The sequence below is a fragment of the Periplaneta americana genome, chromosome 7, assembly GCF_040183065.1.
Source record: "Periplaneta americana isolate PAMFEO1 chromosome 7, P.americana_PAMFEO1_priV1, whole genome shotgun sequence".
Taxonomy (NCBI): domain Eukaryota; kingdom Metazoa; phylum Arthropoda; class Insecta; order Blattodea; family Blattidae; genus Periplaneta; species Periplaneta americana.
In genome coordinates, this window is record NC_091123.1 from 160,720,623 (window position 1) to 160,745,908 (window position 25,286).

The 25,286-nt window shown below is 34.6% G+C and overlaps 2 protein-coding genes across 2 annotated transcripts in view; one reads left to right on the plus strand and one right to left on the minus strand.

Moving 5' to 3' along the window:
* The window catches only part of Wbp2 (WW domain binding protein 2), a 43,794-nt gene extending 26,544 nt beyond the window's left edge, over positions 1-17,250 (minus strand). The window contains exons 1-3 of the mRNA XM_069831717.1: positions 17,081-17,250; positions 15,845-16,019; positions 14,560-14,719 (exon numbers count right to left, since the gene is read on the minus strand). Coding sequence (XP_069687818.1) covers positions 14,560-14,719; positions 15,845-16,019; positions 17,081-17,136 — 391 coding nt within the window. The 5' untranslated portion in view covers positions 17,137-17,250. The remainder of the gene's footprint in view (positions 1-14,559; positions 14,720-15,844; positions 16,020-17,080) is intronic.
* A 341-nt stretch (positions 17,251-17,591) lies between these two features.
* The window catches only part of Ent3 (equilibrative nucleoside transporter 3), a 34,509-nt gene continuing 26,814 nt past the window's right edge, over positions 17,592-25,286 (plus strand). The window contains exons 1-2 of the mRNA XM_069831718.1: positions 17,592-17,862; positions 18,023-18,177. Of these exons, the coding sequence (XP_069687819.1) occupies positions 17,693-17,862; positions 18,023-18,177 (325 nt within the window). The 5' untranslated portion in view covers positions 17,592-17,692. The remainder of the gene's footprint in view (positions 17,863-18,022; positions 18,178-25,286) is intronic.

A 25,286-nucleotide genomic window follows, 5' to 3' on the forward strand; every position in this document is an offset into this window, starting at 1 on the left:
TATATAATTATGTCTTAAATTTTCATAAAGGTTGGATGCCTTGGAATGTGACTTGGTCACTTTTACCAAGAAACCAACGATATGATTATGTCTCGTGACCAGAATATTGTACGAGATGGAAATGTAAAAATTGGAAATTTACCTTTTGAAGAGGTGGAAAAATTCAAATACCTGGTATTTGTTACAAAGTAACAAATATAAATGATACTCAGGAGGAAATTAAACACAGAATAAATATGGGAAATGCGAGTTATTATTCGGTTGAGAAGCTTTTATCATCCAGTCTGCTGTCAAAAAATCTGAAGGTTAGAATTTATAAAACAGTTACATTACCGGTTGTTCTTTATGGTTGTGAAACTTGGACTCTCATTTTGAGAAAGGAACATAGGTTAAGGGTGTTTGAGAATAAGGTGCTTAGGAAAATATTTGAGGCTAAGAGGGATGAAGTTACAGGAGAATGGAGAAAGTTACACAACACAGAACTGCACGCATTGTATTCTTCACCTGACATAATTGGGAACATTAAATCCAGACGTTTGAGATGGGCAGGGCATATAGCACATATGGGCGAATCCAGAAATGCATATAGAGTGTTAGTTGGGAGGCCGGAGGGAAAAAGACCTTTGGGGAGGCCGAGATGTAGATGGGAAGATAATATTAAAATGGATTTGAGGGAGATGGGATATGATAGAGACTGGATTAATCTTGCTCAAGATAGGGACCAATGGCGGGCTTATGTGAGGGCGGCAATGAACCTCCGGGTTCCTTAAAAGCCAGTAAGTATTAAACTTAAATGTTCATAGTGAAAGTATTATATCTCATGTTTTGTTCTAATGAGATAACCAGATGGTCATTACTAAAAGATCCATTGAAAGATCCGAAAAAGGATTGGAACACAGCAGCCTTAACAATATACAGAAACAAAAATAACATTTGTCTACCCTACCAAGTGGTTCACATATTGTGGTTTGTTAACAATAACAGTGTATTAGTGTTATGAAGTTCCTCTTCAGCCTCAAAAGTAGATGTGTGGTTTGCCATTGCCCATTACTGATTACTGCATACAGGGTAATAGGCCCCATTTATTTTATGATACAGTCAAGTCACAAAGTTTTGTCCAAGATATACTGCTAGATTTGTTTTGTTTTTAATTTTTTTTAATATTGACTGAAGGTGAAAAACAGTATGCTTACTTCCAGGAGGAAAACTCCACTGCATATACAGTGCTATATCATTAGAAGCATTAGAAAATTCTCGTGTAATTAGTCGTGGATGTTTGCAAGCTCATTCCCCGGATTTAAATGTTTGTGATTTTTATATGTGGGGGAATTTAAAACAGGAAGTTTATGTGAATAATCCAACACACTTAAAAAGCTAGAGAATGAAATCAGGCAAGTCAGTAGCGGCCGGTGATCGAAATCCTCGGTGAGGCCAGATGCAACTAGTTTAAGTGCCTCCGATAGGAAATGTTTGTTTATGATATTAATTATTATTGTTATTATATTATTAACTAGCCACACCCGTGCGCTCCGCTGCACCCATTAGAAATAAAAATAAAGTAATTACATAATTAAAATAGGACATTTGATCCAGGGAACATTCGTGTTTGATATAAGGATAAATCGTTTATTATGTTACTTAATTTAAATTGTATTTGCATAATTAAAATGCGATAATTTTTATCCAGAGACCACTCATTTGGTCATAAAAATTATTTTAGGAAATACAGGAAACGAATGTACAGAATAGCCTATCAAGTTTTCTGTGCATAAGAAGCTATTTTAATCTTACCTGTCCTCGATTCACTCAGAAGTTACTGTAATAACATTATAGCATTATGTCCATCTAGAGAAACTACACTTTCCAATGGTGAATTAATAATTAATTATACAAATCGGTTAATTTAGCTTCTGATATTACTTCATACAAACACAGAAACATTATCTGTAGGCTATCTTTCATAGCTTTCGATTGTTGCTGTCCAAGGCCCCTTATAGACGAAGTCATTTGTTTTTTAATTCATTACACGACCTTAGATGGCAGTTATTTTAATTTTAAAACTCATTTATCTCATTAAATATCAGTCCTATCAAACTTTTTCAAAGAATAAACCTTATAGCAAATTATTTTTAAAGAAACTTTTGTTATGTAACATTTTTCACAAAAATCAATAATAAGCGAGATATTTCGATTTATTTAATTCAGGCCCCCTAATAACCCCCCCTTTTAAATAATGTATTTTGAATGCCATATAGCCTAAAATCTAAGTTACAACGAACTTAATTTATATTCCAATTTTCATCGAAATCCGTTCAGCCATTATCGCATGACAAGGTAAGAACAGACAGACAGACATACAAACAAAAATTTCAAAAAAGCGATTTTCGGTTTCAGGGTGATTAATTGTATATGTTAGGACCAATTATTTTTGGAAAATAGAAAATTACCAGAAAAATTTCGGCTACAGATTTATTATTAGCAGGGAAAGGATTTATATGTAAATATATATTTACTTATAAAGCTAATATAATTTATATTTTGCATTATCTTTATGTTTCACAATGTGTAGGGTTGAAAAATCCTACTTTTATTTTCCATATTTTTCCATATTTTAGAGTTTAGTACATATTTTCGTTAATTTCCATATATTTTCCATATTTCATATAAAACAGTCCATATTATATTAGGTTTAACAATAAAACAAAACAAAATTCCATTAACTTTTAAAAATACATTATTTCAACAATAGAGATTTAAACACATGTTCAGTAATCCCTTTAACATCAGAGTTATTTGAAAATTAGCAGTCCTATCAACAATGGGAAAGTAAGTTACAAAACTGTATTAATTTAATTTAAAATTTTTAACAGACTTCAGTTGTGCAGCTCAACAGTTAAATGCCAGTCAGAGTACACATAGGTTCAGTTTTGTAAATCATACTATAAAGACGGTAAATATGCCAAAAGTACGTCATTCAGTCAATTTAAAATCAAAACTAACAAGTTACATTTCAGAATTTAAAGAAGATGGTTTATCAACTGACAATAAAATATTATTTTGTAATTTGTGTCAGTGTGCAGTATCATCTACACAAAAGTTCCTGGTGCAACAACACATTACAACTAGTAAACATCAGGCCAACAAACAACTAAATTCCAAGCAGAGACAATTGTTTTTAACACAACCAACAACATCGAATGTAAGATCTGAGTTTAACATCGACCTGTGCCGTTCTCTCATCTCTGCTGATATTCCTCTCTACAAACTAAAGAATAAGGTCTTCAGGGAATTCCTTGAAAAATATACTCAACATACAATCCCGGATGAGTCAACACTTAGGAAGACGTATGCTCCATCCATCTACGATGAGACAATACAGAAGATAAGAGATGAAATTAAAGATAGTTCAATTTGGGTTTCCATTGATGAGACTCCCGACAAAGAAGGTAGACTTGTTGGTAATGTAGTTATCGGTTTGTTAAGTGAACAATATTCTGAACGAATTCTTTTACATTGTGATGTTCTAGAAAAGTGCAATAACAAAACTATAGTTAAACTGTTCAACGAAGCTATGGGTATCCTGTGGCCAAAGGGTATTATGTACGATAATGTGTTATTCTTTATTAGCGATGCTGCCCCTTATATGGTCAAAGCTGGACAAGCATTATCTGTTGTATATCCTAAATTGACTCATTTTACTTGTGTGGCGCATGCATTTCATCGTGTGGCAGAAGTGGTCAGAGACAATTTCCCTAAAGTAGATTTGTTGATTTCATCAGTGAAAAAAGTATTTCTCAAAGCTCCCAGTAGAGTTAACGTGTTGAAAGAAATGTACCCTGAAATTCCATTGCCACCAAAGCCAATTTTAACTAGATGGGGTACATGGCTAGAAGCAGTTGAATATTATGCCGAACATATAGACTCTATTAACAATGTTCTCCTTGCATTGGACTCTGAAGATGCAGTCTCAATTGATACTGCGAAAACAGTTACCTGTGACATAAGTGTGAAGAATGACTTAGCTCACATTCAGCATACATTTTCATGCATCATAAAAACGCTCAAAAGTCTCCAAAATAGGCACCTTTCACTATCTGAAAGTTTTGAAATTATAAATAGTACTGTGGAACAACTGAATCGTGGTAGAGGTAAAGTTGCAGATGCAGTAAGAGCTAAGGTGGACACTGTACTTTCAAAAAACCCTGGATATGAAGAACTACAAAAGGTTGTTGCTGTGATGAGTGGTGAATCAACAGTGAAGATTAACTTGGACTTATCCCCAGCAGACATTGTGAAATTGAATTATGTACCAGTTACTTCTTGTGACGTCGAACGCTCTTTTAGTCAGTATAAATCTATCCTCAGAGACAATAGAAGAAGATTCACTTTTCAGCACTTGAAAGAAATGTTTGTAACCTATTGTTATGGTAACAGACAATAAAAATTGTGTTTTGTTGAAACTACATTGGAAGATAAGGTACGTCCATTATATTTTTTGTTTAGTTTGATTAAAATGTACCAATATTTAACGTACATAGTCATTTTTTTATAATTTTAAGTCCATATTTAATTCCATATTTTGGTAAAAATCCATATTTAATTCCATATTTTGGTAAAAATAACTACATATATATTTACATATTTCATATATTTTTAGTCCATATAAATCCGTTCCCTGATTATTAGTATAGATATCATTATTACTGTATTATTATTATTATTATTATTATTATTATTATTATTACTATTACTATTATTAGTCTATTCTTATTACTATCAAGAAAAATAATAATTTCACTCACCAAATAAGCTGTTATGCTCTGAGTTTCAGTGATTGTTTCAGTGTGATGAAGCAACCCATATTATGTGTTGAAATTCCCCTTTCTTTCTTTTCTTTTTATTTTTTTCCTTTGACAGCAACAAACAAGGTCAAGAGAAGTTTATTTTGCATCACATTACCACATAACCATTTATGTTGCCCATACCAGGATGCAATAGAAACTCGCGTTTTAAGATTATGTGTCAGAAAAATTATCTGCGATGTCGCAGGTAGTCTCTCTCTTTATTTAAAACTTCCTTTCTTTCAGTATTATTTCTTCTCGAAAAAGGACACTCTAACAATGAATTAACTTCTCCAGCATTATTTCTCTCATTTGTTTCTGTTTATATTTTCCCAAAATACATAACAACATTGGCCCAGATTCACTACTGTACTACGAATTACAATAGTACAACACCCTCACTTAAGTCATAAACTGAGACATAAGGGGAGAGAATCGAGACTCTGCCTGCCAAAGAGCTGGAATTTTGTTATTTATGGCCTAGTTAGGAAAACAAGTCACCACTGCTATTCCCACCCCACTCTACCCTTGAGGCCGGCCCATGGATGGGAAGAGTGAAACATGACCAGGCCAGACGAATTGTGCCTCAGCTACAACGTTTTAAGCGTAAACTCAAAGCCTGCGAAAGGACATGAAATGCATTAAGCCAGACCCGGCATGAACGATCCCAGCCGTAGGAACAAATTTTACTGCAAAACAGGTCTATATACATCACAAGCCAGACCCGGCACGAGCGATCCCGGCCTCAGGAACAAATTTTACTGCAAAACAGGTCTACAGACATCAAAGTTTTCAAATGCTTCTACAGCGATATATGCTTCATTCAAATAACTAATATATTATATAAAAACACAAAATTTGATTTCAGTTAAGCCAAGTGACTGAGGCCCGGCCTCACTTGCCTCAGTCAATCAGCCGCCACTGAGGCAAGTGCTGGGTGAAATTACAAACAGGCTTAGAGAGTTGGAGAAGGTGTTTCAGAATTTTCTACACTGATATTATTCCTCCATCCAGAAAAGTAAACATCATTTTCAACATATGGTTTGCTAAAAAGTAAGATCAACGTAACATTTTCTTATTACCTCTTACTGGTGCATTATTTATATAACCCTAATTAACCACCATTCACGGTCAATTAGCTTTCCTCCCGTGTGAGAGTGTATTTAGATCTCCCTACTAAACACTAGTGGTGGGCAAAGTTGTTTTTTCCCAAAATAGTTCCGGTTCCAGAAAAATACTACCGGTATGTTTTAAATAACATTTCTGAAAACAACTGCAAACTAGTAATGTGGAAACATGTCATGCACAACTTTCATACTAATTTCTAAAATATAATTATTATAGGCCTACATACTAATGGTTAATGAGCGCTTTCCTTGCACAAATGCAACTGTGTTATTTATTACCACATATCAATTAAAGTTTACATACTTACAAATGGCTTTTAAGAAACCCGGAGGCACAAGAGCTCTTTACCAGAACTATTTTGGAATGCCGATGAGCTGCTTACTGTCCCCAAATGTAACAATGATTGGGAGTCTTTCTTCTTTTGGGTCTCTGACATTTAATGCGGGCAACAGTTTACCATCCCAATGAACAGTAAGAATTGCAGACATATTATTTTAAAAGTGGATTTAATTATTTCAGAAAGTTCTCTTCTCATCTTCTGTCTGATTCGATGAATAGAAGAATAGGAATATCCTGAACTAGCACCAACAGATAGCGCACGTGTACTTTGAGGGATGCACTTTGCGTGTGCATTTGTTTTTCGGTATATAAACATTGAGTATATACATAGTGTATTAGTATATTAAATACTCTTAAAAACAACTAAAAATGGCAAATTTTTGTTATGCTCCTATATGTAAAAACCAGGGAAAGCTTTTTGTCTTCAATCAGGTCCCGAAATATTCTGAATATATGCTTTAAACCTTAAAAATATATAAGTAATTAAATTGAGCCTCGAAAGTAACTACTTCAAATAAGGAATTGTTGACTACAGTTTCATTTTGGAAGAGGAAAAAGAAAAATTAATAAAAACATATGCAACCTCGACAGCGAACTATGTTAGCTTAGATTATATGCAGTAGTTGTAGAAGTTTACACCTGTAGTAAACTCTCGATAAACTGGGATGTTTATTATCCAGGACGATCTATAGTGAAATCCATTTCGTGAATAATATTTTAAATGTACTGTACCCTAATTATTAAAACCATGTTTTAACTTCGAATTTACAAAATCATCCCAAAATTGTATGTATTCAAAACTACATGTCCTTGACCTACAAAACGCACTACTAATCGTGATACTACTGCGATCATATTATATCATCCTATTAAAAATTGCATTTGATCTTTCTGCAACTACAGAAAAAAATACAAGGAATTCAATTTCCATAGTCCCATCCCTATATAAAAAAAACACATTGGTGGCTGCATATCCTGTTTTTAGCGTACGGTTCTTAATTTACTCGTACCCATAGTATATTCTGCATACTGCAGATTTCCCCACCCATCTCATGGAATCACTCAATATTATACAGGCTTACAGTATTATTTATCATCATCATCATCTGCATTACGGTATGGACCATAAGATCCGTTCCACTCCAATCAAATCAAAACTGGTCCCGCCATCTTTTTGTGGGTCTTCCTGGGTTTCTTCTCCCACGGGGGTCGTGACTGTATATTGTTCTGGTAATTGAAGTTTCTGGCATGCGCTGTATATGCTCCCTCCAATTGTTTTGATGTCTTCTTATTATTTATTATTATTATTATTATTTATTTATTATTTATTATTTATTGTAAATTTAATTAAATTATGAGGTAAGAAAATTAAATTATACCAGGTTATACAAATTAAGTGTAAATATAATTCTGACATGCACAGAAAACCAACAAGCAGGGAAAATGTAATCAACTGTAGCATAAAACATAACATCAAACAAAATTTGATAACACAATCCCATGGGAAAAAATGGAACTCTCTGCATCAAAATCCACAGTTAATTCCCGATTTACCACGAAAATCGTCTGTAGCTGCATTTAGATTGGCAACAGGCCATGATTGTTTGGCCAAACACCTGCATAGAATTGGAATATATCAGTCACCTAACTGTCCATTGTGCAACTCAAACCAAGAAATGGATTCGGAACACCTCAAAATCTGTGCTTCAGTGGCTGACCATGATAATATCTTTGAAAAATATTGGAGTGCAAGAGGTCAAACGCCTGGCATTAGAAAACAACAACATAACATAGCCCTACAACATGTTGCGCCGCATGGAACGCTCCTGCCATCTAGCGGTAAAACATTACATAAGATATCCCTATTATTAATAGGGAACTCTTCAATATTGTGACCAAGTGCCTTTGCTATCGCCTGAAGGATGTATACAGAATCTCTTACACTCAGGTGACATCTATCCAAAGCAGCCACTAATTTTGTAGTGATAAAATTTTTTGGTATCTCGCCTTGTAGTACTCTGCATTAATTTACTCTCAGAAGTCTCTTCTAAAAATTGACCAACATCGATTTCATCTAAACTTGGAAGTGCCTTATCTGAATCTTCAGATGATGAAAAAGGAGGTAATTACAACACAAGATTTAGAAATAGATGCTGCACACTGTTGTCTCGTTTTCCTTTTCTCTTCTTCTAATTTTCTTTGCTTCACCCTTTTTTCTTTATCCGCGAGTTTTCTATCTAGTCCTGCTAGATAGATTTTAGATCCTGCCTCTTGCTATTGAAGTAAAAACATGTTGTCTTCTTCCAACTTGGTTGTTTGTAGAACAATGGCATATGAGATATGTTGTTGTTTTCTAATGCCAGGCATTTGACAATAAAGTCATTTGACCTCTTTCAATATTTTTCAAAGATATTATCATGGTCAGCCACTGAAGCACAGATTTTGAGGTGTTTCGAATCCATTTCTTGGTTTGAGTTGCACAATGGGCAGTTAGGGGAGTGATATATTTCAATTCTATGCAGGTGTTTGGCCAAACAATCATGGCCTGTTGCCAATCTAAATGCAGCTACAGACGATTTTCGTGGTAAATCGGGAATTAACTCTGTGGATTATGATGCAGAGAGTTACATTTTTTCCCTTGAGATTGTGTTATCAAATTTTGTTTGTTGAAGTCTAAATATGTAGATTTAATAAATCTTTTCACTAGATTCAGTAACAGGTCTGTAAGTAGCAGTGCTGCCCTTCTTTGCTAATGCATCCGCATTCTTGTTTCCCAGGATTCCACAATGGGATGGTATTCATTGGAATACAATTCTTTTATTGAGGGATATTAATTGAGAGAGCATTTTAGTTATTTCTGCTGTTTGAGATGAAGGTGTGTGTTAGAGACTATTGATAGAATACCTGCTTTGGAGTCTGACAACAAAACTGCATTCTTAAATTTATTGATGTGAAATAGAAGATTCCTGAGATATTAAATAGATTGTCCAAATTATTTATAAAGTCCTCTTCACGGCGCTTAAAAATGTCTGCATACTTCTTTGAGTTTTTTTTTTTTTTTGCAATTCTCTCCACTTCTAATGCAAGTTTATAAGTTTTTGTGAACAATGCTAAATAGCTCTTGTCGGAATTTTGCTTCCTCCCAAATTATAACGCACTCACGAACCACAAGATTAGCACTTTAACTAAAGAGTTAATTTTACCTCCCATATGTTATAAAATAAAACTTTCAGCAATTGTGTATTTGATGATAATTTGTGTCCAGTTATTTGGTGTTTTATATCACCTATTAAAAACACGTTCCCTAGCAATGAATAATTGATTGACATTATGTTAGAGTAGCGACCCGAAGACACATACGACACAATTGGTAGGCCTAATAGATGAAGAACTGCCTGTACTGCACATACTGACTCAGCATGAGAAGTCCAGAGTCATGCGAGTTCACGCTCCAGTCGGCATGGATTACAATGCTTCAATCATAACAGAATTTTGTGTAGACATATTTTAGAGTCATTCGAACAAAACTGGAGGGTGGGCGTTCAAAAATGTTGAAGTCGGAAAGTATTATTGTTGTTGTTGTTTTCTAATGCCAGGCGTTTGACAATAAAGTCATTTGACCTCTTGCACTCCAATATTTTTCAAAGATATTATCATGACCAGCCACTGAAGCACAGATTTTGAGATGTTCCGAATCCATTTCTTGGTTTGAGTTGCACAATGGACAGTTAGGGGACTGATATATTCCAATTCTATGCAGGTGTTTGGCCAAACAATCATAGCCTGTTGCAAATCTAAATGCAGCTACAGACGATTTTCGTGGTAAATCGGGAATTAACTCTGTGGATTATGATGCAGAGAGTTCCATTTTTTCCCTTGAGATTGTGTTATCAACTTTGTTTGTTGAAGTCTAAGTATGTAGATTTAATAAATCTTTTTACAGAGTAATATGTAGATTTAATAACAGGTCTGTAAGTAGCAGTGCTGCCCTTCTTTGCTAAAGCATCCGCATTCTCGTTTCCCAGGATTCCACAATGGGATGGTATCCATTTGAATACAATTCTTTTATTGAGTGATATTAATTGAGAGAGCATTTTAGTTATTTCTGCTGTTTGAGATGAAGGTGTGTGTTTAGAGACTATTGATAGAATAGCTGCTTTGGAGTCTGACAATATAACTGCATTCCTAAATTTATTGATGTGGCATAGAAGATTCCAGAGACTTTCCCTTATTGCAATGATTTCACCATCAAAACTTGTTGTTCCACATCCAAGAGATCTATAAAGTGAGAAGAGAAAGCACGTAACACCTGCACCGGCACTTTGTTCTCTGGAGATCAAGGATCCGTCAGTGTATCAATGAAGCCAGTTTTGTGGAGGGTACCTAATATTAATCGTCTCTAAAGACAATTGTTTCAGTATTTCAGTGTTTACTTCTGATTTCAGTATTTCTTCTGTTAAATTTAGATTATATTCTATATTTAATAGAGTTAAAGGGTTTGGTTTAATTTGTAAGTTTTCTTTTAAATTCGGGATATTGATTTTCTGTTTTAATTCTTGAACAATGGACATGAAACTTTGAGTTTTCAATCTACAGAGAGGACTGTATGAATGCCAATTATTTCCTGGTAATCTGATAAGTTTTTCATATTGAATCAGTGCTTTTTCTTCTATTGTCATTTTGATGCTGTTAATATTAGTGAGGAATCTCATAGAAGAAGTCGGAAAATAAGGGACACCCTAGTGTATATGTACAATATGTATATAAAAGGCAGAAGATTGTGTGCAAAACAAGATGTAATAATTTGTGGGCTCCATAAAGCCCAGATCTAACACCCTGCGATTTTTATTTATGAGAAACACTAAAGGGTAGGGTTTATAGGAAAAATAGGTAATTTCCTAGAAGACGGGCAAAATCCAACATGGCCGACGAAAACTACCAAAACGTTCTGCCAACTATGAAGTTCAAATGTCACCAAACAACACAAAATCAAAGATGAAAATCAAACATATATTCATATTTTTAAAGAAGAACAAGCCCTTCAAAAAATGAAAATATGTTTAATTTTCCATCATTGATTTTTATGGAGTTTGGTGGCATTCGAACATTATAATTGGTAGTACTTTTCTGGCAGTTTTCGTTCGCACTTTATCCCCACAAATCACTAAAACACAAAACAAAACAATAATTTATCACCTCATCAAACAAAATTCCTCATTGACGTCTTCAATGACAACCACTTACTTCACTTCCATTATGACACAGGCTTGAATGCAATTTAAACTTAAACCATGCAGCCAACAAAGAACTAAATCAACACTTTGTCGTACAGTCAACTTCACATAACTAAACCATGTATTTACAAAAAATGAAATTCTCTTTCAACTCTTATTACACCTTAACTTGTACGGAAAATTCAGTAAATAATTCCTTGGAACCTTAGGAACAGTTTTCTCCTCAACATTCAACACAATTCTTATTCACCAGCGAAAGAATAAACCAAAATCGACACAAAATTTAATACTCTGTTCTATGTTCATACATCTTTCACAGATGTCATAAAATGACAAACTTTCAATAGCTTTAGCCATCAGAAACACAATATAACACCACTCACGTCAAACAACCAAGAACAACTTACTGACGTCATTATCCATTCAAAATTAACGAAAATTCTAGGACAAATGATGACAACTATAACAAATCAAATCGAAGGAAAATCATAAAATGACAAACTTCCAATAGCATTAGCCAGCAAAACAGTATAACACCACTCACGCCAAACAACCAAGAACAAATGACGTCATTACCCATTCAAAATTAGCGAAAATTCTAGAATAAATGATGACAACTATAACAAATCAAATCGAAGGAAAATCATAAAATGACAAACTTCCAATAGCACTAGCCAGCAAAACAGTATAACACCACTCACGCCAAACAACCAAGAACAACTGACGTCATTACCCATTCAAAATTAGCGAAAATTCTAGAACAAATGATGACAACTATAACAAATCAAATCGAAGGAAAATCATAAAATGACAAACTTCCAATAGCATTAGCCAGCAAAACAGTATAACACCACTCACGCCAAACAACCAAGAACAACTGACGTCATTACCCATTCAAAATTAGCGAAAATTCTAGAATAAATGATGACAACTATAACAAATCAAATCGATGGAAAATCATAAAATGACAAACTTCCAATAGCATTAGCCAGCAAAACACAATAACACCACTAACGCCAAACAACCAAGAACAACTGACGTCATTACCCATTCAAAATTAGCGAAAATTCTAGAATAAATGATGACAACTATAACAAATCAAATCGATGGAAAATCGTAAAATGACAAACTTCCAATAGCATTAGCCAGCAAAACAGTATAACACCACTCACTCCAAACAACCAAGAACAACTGACGTCATTACCCATTCAAAATTAGCGAAAATTCTAGAACAAATGATGACAACTATAACAAATCAAATCGATGGAAAATCATAAAATGACAAACTTCCAATAGCATTAGCCAGCAAAACACAATAACACCACTAACGCCAAACAACCAAGAACAACTGACGTCATTACCCATTCAAAATTAGCGAAAATTCTAGAACAAATGATGACAACTATAACAAATCAAATCGATGGAAAATCATAAAATGACAAACTTCCAATAGCATTAGCCAGCAAAACACAATAACACCACTAACGCCAAACAACCAAGAACAACTGACGTCATTACCCATTCAAAATTAGCGAAAATTCTAGAATAAATGATGACAACTATAACAAATCAAATCGATGGAAAATCATAAAATGACAAACTTCCAATAGCATTAGCCAGCAAAACAGTATAACACCACTCACTCCAAACAACCAAGAACAACTGACGTCATTACCCATTCAAAATTAGCGAAAATTCTAGAACAAATGATGACAACTATAACAAATCAAATCGATGGAAAATCATAAAATGACAAACTTCCAATAGCATTAGCCAGCAAAACAGTGTAACACCACTCACGCCAAACAACCAAGAACAACTGACGTCATTATCCATTCAAAATTAGCGAAAATTCTAGAACAAATGATGACAACTATAACAAATCAAATCGAAGGAAAATCATAAAATGACAAACTTCCAATAGCATTAGCCAGCAAAACACAATAACACCACTAACGCCAAACAACCAAGAACAACTGACGTCATTACCCATTCAAAATTAGCGAAAATTTTAGAACAAATGATGACAACAAATCAAATGGATGGAAAATCATAAAATGACAAACTTCCAATAGCATTAACCAGCAAAACAGTATAACACCACTCACGCCAAGAACAACTGACGTCATTACCCATTCAAAATTAGCGAAAATTTTAGAACATATAATGACAACTATAACAAATCAAATGGATGGAAAATCATAAAATGACAAACTTCCAATAGCATTAGCCAGCAAAACAGTATAACACCACTCAAAGCCAAACAACCAAGAACTGACATCATTACCCATTCAAAATTAGCGAAATTCTAGAACAAATAACAACTAGGCCTAATAACCAATTAAATTGAAACAACATCACGGCGACACCTCGTATAAAAACCTAGAACTAACATATAAAAGTCACTAAAAATCACTAACATTTAACTCTGAAGTAAAAAAGTTGGTAATACTTAGTACATCCAACCAGGTGCCCGTCTTCTATGAAATTACCGAAAAATCATTCTATAGATGAACTAAAAGCCTATATACGAGAAGAACTCGAGGCTATCAATGATGTGGAACTTCAGTTATTCGTTTCAGAAGATGTCAGTTGTGTGTGATGTCAAATGGGGACCATTTTCATCAGCAACTGTGAGCATGGTAAGTCCAAATTATTGAACTTATTGTTAGTTCTGTTATGTACTGTAGAAGTGCCAGAAAAATGGTTATGCGCTCTCTGAAAATCATGCTAGCAGTGGGCCACGAGTCACTTGCAGTTTCTCGCTCACGTCATAATAAACCCTGTATAACATGTCTGATCGAGCTATGTTTGAATAAGGTTGCATAGGCGTAAGTTTGGTTCGCAGTGCTGTATTTCTCAAAATGGAAAATAATTTCGAATCAGACCTATGTTCATAGAAACTTTTTACTTAAAATGACTTCAGGAATAAGCCTCAAAGTTCTAGTCTAGCTTTGTGAAACATATTTTGCATTCACTATAACATACACATTTTTCAGAAACAGAACTCAACTCACCCATTTGTGCAGCTTTCAGCATTGCCTGTCCAAAGTCAATGGCACCTCCAGACTTGAACATCAACTTGAACTTTGCTTCCCCGACCCAATTTCCATTTGGCTGAGCTCGAACTTTGCCTTTTATGTAGTTTGCTCCAAACACCGGTTGCTCTAGCTCAACCTAAGAGACACAATAACGAGATTCACAACATTAATCTACTAATATATTACTTAATACCAGGGGCGAATGCTAGTTATGAAAGTTAGGCTTGCTCTTTTATTCATAGGGGAAGATGGGAGGATATAATTCATAATTAATAAAAATAATCAGACCCACATAAATAATTTATTTTATAATTATGAAATCATTATGAGCCATGGATCATATTCGCTTATCAGATGTAGAAGTTCGATATAATACAACAAACATGGCCGACAAAACAGTTTATTTAGTTTTTTCGACCCTGCTAACCAATGCATATTGTTGTATTGAGCTGCACTGAACGAGCGCACATATTCTCTATTTTTGTCTTCTCTTGAATAGTTCTTCGGGAAAATGGATTTAATAATAAGGTTTCAATAACACACAATTCCGAAGTCATTGCAATACTTCAAATTAAAGTTTAAGAATTAATAATACATGCAGCAGTTAACACATGCATTCCGCTCATACAATTACATTGCACTCGCGCACATTCCCGCTGTCAATACTGGTCTGTGTAACGTTAAATAGTCGTTGGTGTAGCTCTCGGACCAGAGCTTCAAACAACACATAACAGAAGCATGTGCGCCTAGGACGGACCAAGGAGGAAGGCACTTGCGCACGCATCATGTTCTCGCTATTTCTATGTCTTTCCTGTAGCTCTGAGAAACGAGCAAGCGCTGTGATACTTGCGGTATGCAACCTGCGGATGGTATTACGCCTATACAGTATTCCAAAAATCAAAATAAATTTTAATGTAGCCTACGTAACGCCATTTTGAGAAATACACATTCTACGAAAATATTGAGCTTGCGCAGCAAGCATAGCATGCCCGGAGAAATCGCCCCTCTTAATACTGACATATTGTGCTAGACAAAGTTCATAAATATCGAAAACTATAGTTGTCATCCTATGTGGTCTAACTGTTACTGTACTAGCCTTTGGATCATCCAAGGCGATAGAATTTTTGGGCAAATCAAATGTGTTATCAATATTACAATGACAGCCATTCAATTGCTATAATTAATTCTGATTTTAAACTAAACAAACTAATTCTAAAACACAAAGTTCAATATCTCTTTCTTCACAATGCATCTTACTTACATCAGTCAAAGTAACAAATGGAAAACTGAATGACTGCATTTTATCTCTTGCTTCCTTTGCATTGAAAATCATGCGGTGAGTGGTTAAGTAGAGGCGTCCATGTTTGGTGCCTTTGAATTCTGGTTGGTCTTGACCATGAAACTCCATTGTTACATTGTCACAGAAGAGAAGAATGCTGAAATTAATAACAGAACAAATTACAGTCATGTCTTACAAAAACTGAAATAGGCTACAAGATTTATTTACAAAAACTTCAATCAGCTATTTCTTTGTTTAGTCAACTATCCGAAGACAGATTTGAATCTCATAAGCGACACCAATAAGGAATCACTCATAAGGCAACTAAGGCACGAGATAATGGAATAAGGTGGGCAGTTCCTTTCCCCTTCCAATGCATACGTCACTGACTAGTAATATATTACTCTAATCAGACTTCAGACATATACAAACAATACTGTTCTTTCTCCGGCACATATTAAACTGTCCCCTCAAAAAAAAAAAAAAAAAAGTGAATTCGGTGGTTATTTTTTTTCCCCCCGTTGCGTAAATGTGGTGTATACAATGTATAAGAAATTCCAACCATTTGACGTTCTTATAAACATAGCCCACAGTAAATTATATTGGGCAGCTTCTTTTTCTCGTGTACCTAGGTAGGGCTCAATATTTTTAGGGCACACAAAAGTCATTTTGGATATTAGGACCAAGAAACAGATATTATTACGGACTTATTTCTGTGTTCACATCTGATGTAACAGAATCTAATAACTCGTTTTTAGTGTAATCTATGAAACCGCATAGACCTAATCAAGGGCCGAAATAACTTTTAACACGCACCTTACAATGAATCCGATACACCACAAAACTAATTAAATTCAATTCTTTTGATCAGTGAAGGTTTTATTATACTGTAATATTCTGAATTCGTTCACTTGTCACTTGAATATGTAACGCAATAACGTAAAATTATAAACGAGTTAGCCTAAGTACTCGAATAGGCTACATTCTGCCAATTTACGGAGGTCATGTGCAAGATTAACCCTCCAATTTAAATAATATCGTCTAAGGATTCCCCTCCCTAAATCGTAATGTATAACATCTTACAACAAATGGTTATCAACGAAATAATACAGTATTTTAAATATTATAGGTTAGATCTAATGACAGATCTAGAAAATTCCAAACATTTCATTCGTATCCATGTTATTTTAAAATACCAATAAACAATATGTTACTAACCATTCTCCTGCATATATTAAAACTCCTCCATTTGCATGTGCTGTATTTAAAGACATTCTGAATGATTTAACGCCAAATGAAACGAATAAATATACACTATACTTTACTCTTCCACAACTTCAGCAAATTCATCTACGTGATAAGTCTCCCACTTCTACATCTGTTCCGTGTCACATGATGATGACGTTCCCTGTGACGTAACGCGAAGACCGCCATACTGCGCAAGGAATTTTTGAGCAGAAATCAATGCGAATATTTCGATGACATGCGTGTGGAAGATGTAATTTTATTTCTGTTACCCTATTTCATCTTCCTTGCGTACTCCAAACTGTCGCTGACACATCTCTTGTCGTTTTTACAAAGTGAAAAGTAAAGTAGAGAATGTGTCGTTTCACAACCGCTTAAATAAACAATTAAATAGTATCGCAATCAAATATACGGCAACAATACATTCGGCATTTGCTGTGTTTAATATCACTTCTTCCTTGCTTTTAATTCGTGTGAAGTAAAAGATGGCAAAGATATATTGAAGGAAAGCAACATGTCATTTTATTTATTGTAATATAAAACTCGTATAGAGTTGTTGATTTATAATTTTTCCGATCTGTGATAATGGATGAAAATCTCAGCAGAGGCTATATTCAACTGGGCAAAGCCCGAGCAGCGAACGATTTTCGTTTTACGAATGGTTTTAGTCATCTTTCACCACCGGTTGATAAATGCAATTGTATATATTTTGCATTAGTTTTAGCAGGTGTTGGTTTTCTTCTACCGTATAACAGGTAAAATATAGTAAATTTATATGTTACTATTATAGCTACGGTACATCTTTGGAAGGCAATATGCAAAATTATTATTACGCAACTTAAACGACTTTTACTGGAAATTCATTTACTATGTACGACTTTTACTGGCAATTCATTTGTTATGTATTTTTCACAGTTTCATCATTGCTGTTGACTACTTCCAAGGAAAGTACCCTGGGACCACCATTGTATTCGACATGTCACTTGTCTATATAGTGATGGCATTCTTTGCTGTACTTGCCAACAATGTTTTAGTGGAGACATTATCCCTGAATACCCGCATAACTTTCGGTAGGAGTCAAATAATTTAATACATTGTTGCATGAATTCTAGTATGTCGTATTTTATTTTTCTTTTACTTTGTTATTTGCACTTTTTATTAATTATCACAAATTATACATGAATTTTTATGTTAATTTTCATGTTTTCAGACCATTATACATTAAGGAAGTTCTTCTCACGAAAATTACGGAATATTACGGAATTAATTTCTTATCAGGCTTCTTCTTCAAAGCCAATTTGATAACAGATCACAACTTTGAACAATACCAGTAGTTAAGTTACAAAATTTACTGAAGGTAAATGTTTTAGCTTTATACAATCGCAATCTTATTACCCAGGATATAAATAATTCGTGTCATACTATACAGATTGTTCAATTTTCTGGCAGAATGTATTTGGTATGTTATACAACTTAGCCATTGGATATTAGTCTTATGGATCTTGTGATTGTTAAATCTTAGAAAAGCTTTAAAATGTAGGTTACCATGACTGGACTGTTAAACTGAGAAAAGGAAATGTCTGTTACTTTTATTTTAACATTATGTTCTTTTACTAGAATTGTATAATTTCTCTGAAATAGTCCACACATAAAATATAGCAGTACCTACATTTATTTTCTTATTATTTAATTTAACGTAATTCTAATTAAAAATAAGACATTTATTGATTGAGTAAAAGATGTTACAGATTTTATACTAACACTTAAGTTTACTTAAATCTTTACTCTTTCTTAAGTTCTTAATTTAAAATAGAAGTTTATGTAAAAAGGCCTATGTGCATAGCCTATACATATTAAAAAGGCTAGCAACGGATTTATATAAGTAACATCTGAATTCGATACTAATTAAGTGATGAGTAGGTATCCAAAATCTTTGAAATGAGTATTCCATACATGTAACATTATCATGTCATCATTTACAAGCCTGTGAAGTTCTACCTGATGGATCCACCACAGAGAGCAAGAACGCTAATGACTTCGTTGCCAAAGCCCAGCATTAGATAACAACAACAACATTATCATGTCCGTATAAAAAAGTTTGGAAAGCTTGAAATAATTGCCACCAGTCTTGCATTTCAATTATATGTGAGAAATTGTTATAAAAATAATATGTATCTTCTAAATTTATAGTAATGGCATGTTCGAATGTTAGAATTTTGAAAATGCTTATGTGAATAAACTTTTGCATCTGTAATTTTGCCTTGGACACTTGCAGCATATCGTTGGTACTTTTAAAACCCGCTAACTGCATTTGAGAAAATTGTACAAACAAGCAGAATAACATCTTATTCTTTTTACACCTTGGCTAACAACTGTTATGCATTTGTTACCGGTATTTATAAAATATAGAAGCATTTGCACACTTACAAGGTAGTGTCAACAGACGCATTTTAAAAATGTACACAGATTTCGATATTCTGTAAAAATTGGACTTATGATGTTTTGGAAGTAAGCCAACAATATTAAAGAGTGCATAGAGGTAATAACAAAATAGAGAAAGGTTTATAGACAAGTCATTAAGGCAGCAACGGATTTACTGGTAATTATCTCGAAAGCCAGTACAATGTTACAGAAATTGCAGTATTTCTTGATATTTGCGAATATAAAACTGATCTAGAATACCAAAAATCATTTCGAACAGGTAAATTAAAAGTGCAATACAGTAGATTACAATATTAAATAAATATTAAATCAATGTTACTGTTTTTCGTAAAAAAATCTCTATTTCATCCATCTATATGTAAAACATACCAGTACCGTATTAAAAAAACCTTAGCCAGTCTTCTCTATTTGAGTGCACCAAGAGACTATTTCAACTTCGGAAAGTTCATTAGCTTTTTTTTAGTTATTTATTCTGTAATGGCTGAGGCTGACAAATCATTTTCTCTCTAGCCTCCCAGTACAAACTGATGGTGATTTTCGGTTTAAAGTCGAGCAGTGCAGGAGATGTTGACTGTCCATACCTTCTTCTGGGTCGTTGCACAGGACACATCGGTTGGCCTTATAGATTCCTACCTTATGGAGGTGAAGAAATGGATATGAACCATACATTGATTCCAATCTGAATCTTGCAACTGCCTCTTTACGCCCTTTTACAATTGTTGTGGTTGTTTAGTCAACTGTCCGAAGACAGGTCCGAACCTCAAATGATACCAAGAAGGCACCACTTATGAGGCAACTAGGCCAGGAGATAATGGGGTAGGGTGGCCAGTTTCTTTCCCCCCTCCATTGCATTCATCGCCGACTAGCTACATATTATACTATAGTCAAACTTCAGATGTATACAAACAAATTGGCTGCAAAAGGGTAACTGTCGGATTCAGGGGGAGAGCCATTAATCCTTCCCTTTGAAGGCTTTAAGGAACCAACCTGGACAAATATCCAATGTCCCATCCCTACCTTCCCGTGGTGCAGCTGTTAGTAAGCATAATTTTACAAGCTGAACTAAAGGGAGGGGCTACTCATCCATTAGCACTGGTCAGCTTGATGAGTTTATGACTGAATTTGGTATAATTTTCCTCTATTCAATACCTAATTCTCTCTTTACCCTTTCCTACCCAGTACTCTGACTGAACTCTTACTTTCTTCGATCCCGGCGGCATTAGAGCATTCGAGACCTAGGGGTTCATTTCACTTTCCTTCCTCCTCTTTCTACTTTTCTGTTCCTTGTGCTGACCTGCTATGGCACTAAAATCGTCCTCCAGTGGCTTAAGGAGGGAAAGCTGGTGATCAACAAGATCTCCCAGCTAGGTCCAGCGGACCCGTCGACCAACAGCAGGTGTGGTCCTCCAGACATTTTGGTGTTGTGTATGAATGAAGTAGCCACCAAAACGTTAAAATATGTTGTTCACTTAAATCGGCTACAACTTGCCATTTTCTATCTCAAAATCTGTGCTTCAGTGGCTGACCATGATAATATCTTTGAAAAATATTGGAGTGCAAGAGGTCAAATGACTTTATTGTCAAACGCCTGGCATTAGAAAACAACAACAAATTGTTTTTCCTCTGACACATATCGTCAAGTGAGGTGTACTGCCTGATAACAGAGGCTTTTATAATAATAATTATTGTTGCTCAAATTTTGTATTATCTACTAATCTCTTTTACCCGGCTCTTCTCTGAGTTCAATACTATCCTCTTTTTGTCATAACAAAAACAAAAAATATTTTTAATTTCTAAAATAGTAGACCTATATTTCTGATACTGTACTGCAAGAATAGGTAGGTATCTAATGCTCTTGATTTGACAATAGAATTATTTTCTCTCACACACATATATGTCCAGCTTCACAGCGAGAAGGGTCGCCTTCCGGATCCTAGTTGCCATCTTCTTCTGCCCTCCCAATCACCGTCTTGTAACTCTCTGTGTGACATAGCATTATTAGCTCCTTTAATCCATGTATCTCGCGGTCGCCCTCCTTCTTCTCCCATTTGGAACCCATTTCAAGATAAGTTAGTTTTCGGCAGTCTTTCGTTTTCCATCCGCTGAACATGTCCGTACCAAATTAACTGTCTTCTTTGTATTTCTTCGATGACTGTTTTCTCTTTATGCACAAGTCTTCTAACATCTTCGTTCTTAACCCTATCTATCTCTCTTGCCTTCCAGTATTTAGATGTTTTGTTGAAGTGCTTGTTAAATAGTTCATATCCATTTCTTCTTCTTGAGATCACAATAAGCAATTTGGAGTAGACAGGATTCCAATTCCATATCCGTAACAATATTAGTGATACATGGGAATAAAATGCGATTTAGATGGTTTTTATATTAATTTTTTTTTTGTAGTAGTTAAACAAATTCGACTAGTAGGCCTATACAACAGAACTACATAATACAGTTTAGGTACATCTATAGTGTAATTTCTCCCTCAATTCTGCTGTCGATATAAAACTTTTTTTCATCATAATCTGTCACATTTCTAAAAATTAACTCTATTAGCAACAAAAAACAATTTATCGGTATTTCTCCAGCATACATAATACATTTTGTATGTGAGATTCTCGAATATACTGTACTTTTACTATATACATTTTGATTACAAAACTTTTAACACTGTATCACTTCGGAATATGTAGCCTATTATATAACAGAAAATGTAAATTTAAAAAAATGAATAATTGCATCTAGACATTTCCACAACCATGTAAGTGACCTTAATTTTTGTCCTCTTCCATGAAATTTTCTTTCGCTGGAAACACCGGGTACTTTCTTTATGCTTAGGCTTACTATCAGCGAAGGATTAAAATCAAGTTAGGTCAGTGGATCTTTAGAGTTCATAAAATTGGAATAAAATACAAATTCCTTCGAACGGAAGGTAAAATAGGAGCATGTGAATTTGTGTTACAACCAAATACTCTCCAATGATAATACTGGAAAGTTCACGGTAAAAGTGGCGAATGACTCGCCAGTGCGATCTAGCGGCAGGGATTGTAGGCAGCGAGGATGACGTGACGATTAGTGCGATGAACTGTGATATGAGTTTTGTTCCTCAACAAACACGTGATGTCGTAAGGATTATTCTGATTATAGTTGCACACCATGTCAGTTAAATGTGGAATTGTTTGTTTTTAGAAACTATGCTTAGCAAAAGCTGCTAGATCTTTCATCAGATTTTCAAAAGATAGATATAGGGTGTAGTCATGTAAACAACAGTAGAATGTTACTTTTCAATTACAAGATTATTATTATTATTATTATTATTATTATTATTATTATTATTATTATTATTTTACTACTAATACTGCTTCTACTACTACAGTTATTTGCTTTTTTCGTTTAGGTGTGCCATGCCCATATAGGTAAATAAATGCAAAGGACAAGGACTAAAGTCCTAGACGTTAGTGACGTTTAATAGGACGCATCAGCTACTATCGCTATTTGCGGTCTTATCTAAAATTCTTTAAAAAACAAAACACAAGCAATAGAGAATGTAAAAGGGAAAGTTTAGCATAAACAGTTCAATGGGCTAAAAGAGTGGAATATCACCACAGAATAGTCCTATCTAAGAGGTCACGGGTAATATGGGGCTGCTGCCATGAGTGGCCTAACTATTCACCTCGCGCTCAGCGTTGCAAGTGCTTTTAGTCAAAATATAATAAGGCTGCCAATACTCAAAGACTGCTAAATTATAAATATCACAAAGGCATCACTAAAATCGCCTACAGAAATGAAAGTATGGGAACTTAGCGTGAGAATGAACATTTTTTTCCGTTTTCTGGTTCTGGAGGGGTTGAGCCCACTTAACCCCCACCCGCTGTGGGTGCGCCACTGGCCTGAATTGTAAAGTAAGTTCGTTCACTACTTATAATCTGTATTGTATTAAATGTGTGAACTTATTTAATAAACTTATATATATGTTATAAATTGTGATATTATGGTACAAGTTGCCTACTACAGTTTCGGTCTTTTATTACTATTTCAACTTACAGCTAAATCATGTCAAAGTGAAATCTTCAGAGACTGTGAAATGAAATTAATTACAACATAATAATGTTCCACAACTGTGTAGTTATTATTTACATCAAACGTGTTTAAAACCAAGCTCTCAGGTTCATTATTGGCGGAATCAAAACAACTCCAATGGATTCTATGAGATTCCTCACTAATATTAACAGCATCAAAATGACAATAGAAGAAAAAGCACTGATCCAATATGAAAAACTTATCAGATTACCAGGAAACAATTGGCATTCATACAGTCCTCTCTGTAGATTAAAAACTCAAAAAAGTTTCATAACCATGGTTCAAGAATTAAAACAGAAAATCAACATTCCGAATTTAAAAGAACATTTACAAATTAAACCAAACTCTTTAACTCTATTAAATGTAGAGTATAATTTAAATTTAACACAAATACTGAAATCACAAGCAAACACTGAAATAATGAAACAATTGTCTTTAGAGACAATTAATATTAGGTACCCTCTATAAAACTGGCTTCATTTATACACCGATGGATCCTTGATCTCCAGGGAACAAGGTGCAGGTACAGGTGTTACGTGCTGTCTCTTCTCACTTTATAGATCTCTTGGTTATGTAACAACAAGTTTTGATGGAGAAATCATTGCAACAAGTGAAAGTCTCAGGAATCTTCTATGCCACATCAGTAAATTTAAAAATGCAATTATATTGTCAGACTCCAAAGCAGCTATTCTATCAATAGTCTGCAGACACACACCTTCATCTCAAACAGCAGAAATAACTAAAATGCTCTCTCAATTAATATCACTCAATAAAAGAATTGTATTCCAATGGATACCATCCCATTGTGGAATCCTGGGAAACGAGAATGCGGATGCTTTAGCAAAGAAGGGCAGCACTGCTCTTACAGACCTGTTACTAAATTTACGTGAAAAGATTTATTAAATCTACATACTTAGACTTCAACAAACAAAATTTGAGAATACAATCTCAAGGGAAAAAATGGAACTCTCTACGTCATAATCCACAGTTAATTCCCGATTTACCACGAAAATTGTCTGTAGCTGCTTTTAGATTGGCAATAGACCATGAATGTTTGGCCAATCACCTGCATAGAATTGGAATACATCAGTCCCCTAACTCTCATTGTGCAACTCATACCAAGAAATGGATTCGGAACACCTCAAAATCTGTGTTTCAGTGGCTGACCATGATAATATCTTTGAAAAATATTGGAGTGCAAGAGGTCAAATGACTTTGTCAAACACCTGGCATTAGAAAACAACAGCATTATTTACATCAAGGAACATAGTCTATCGAAACTCCATTACAGTTGAGGAAAGGATATGGTTATGGGTAGGCCTACATGAATGACGTAAACAGTAACACAGCTTGAAGGAAGTGTTTTATTATCCATCAAAAGAACAACAGAACATTTCGTACAGGAAAAGAAGGTTAACTGATTCAAGAAGCAAGAAAACAATAATGAAAATGAAGAAATATTTTGATATATTATTCACCCAAAAGATCTGTGTGAATATTTTCTGCAAAATGGCCGCCACTGTGGTCTAGTGGTTAGAGTGCTGGACTTATAATCCTGTGGATCCGGGTTCGATCCCTGGTGTACCCCCAATTTATAACTTGTGTTAAGCAAGCCCGTGGCCCAGGTAACACAGGGGTTTTCTCCAGGAGCTCCAGTTCC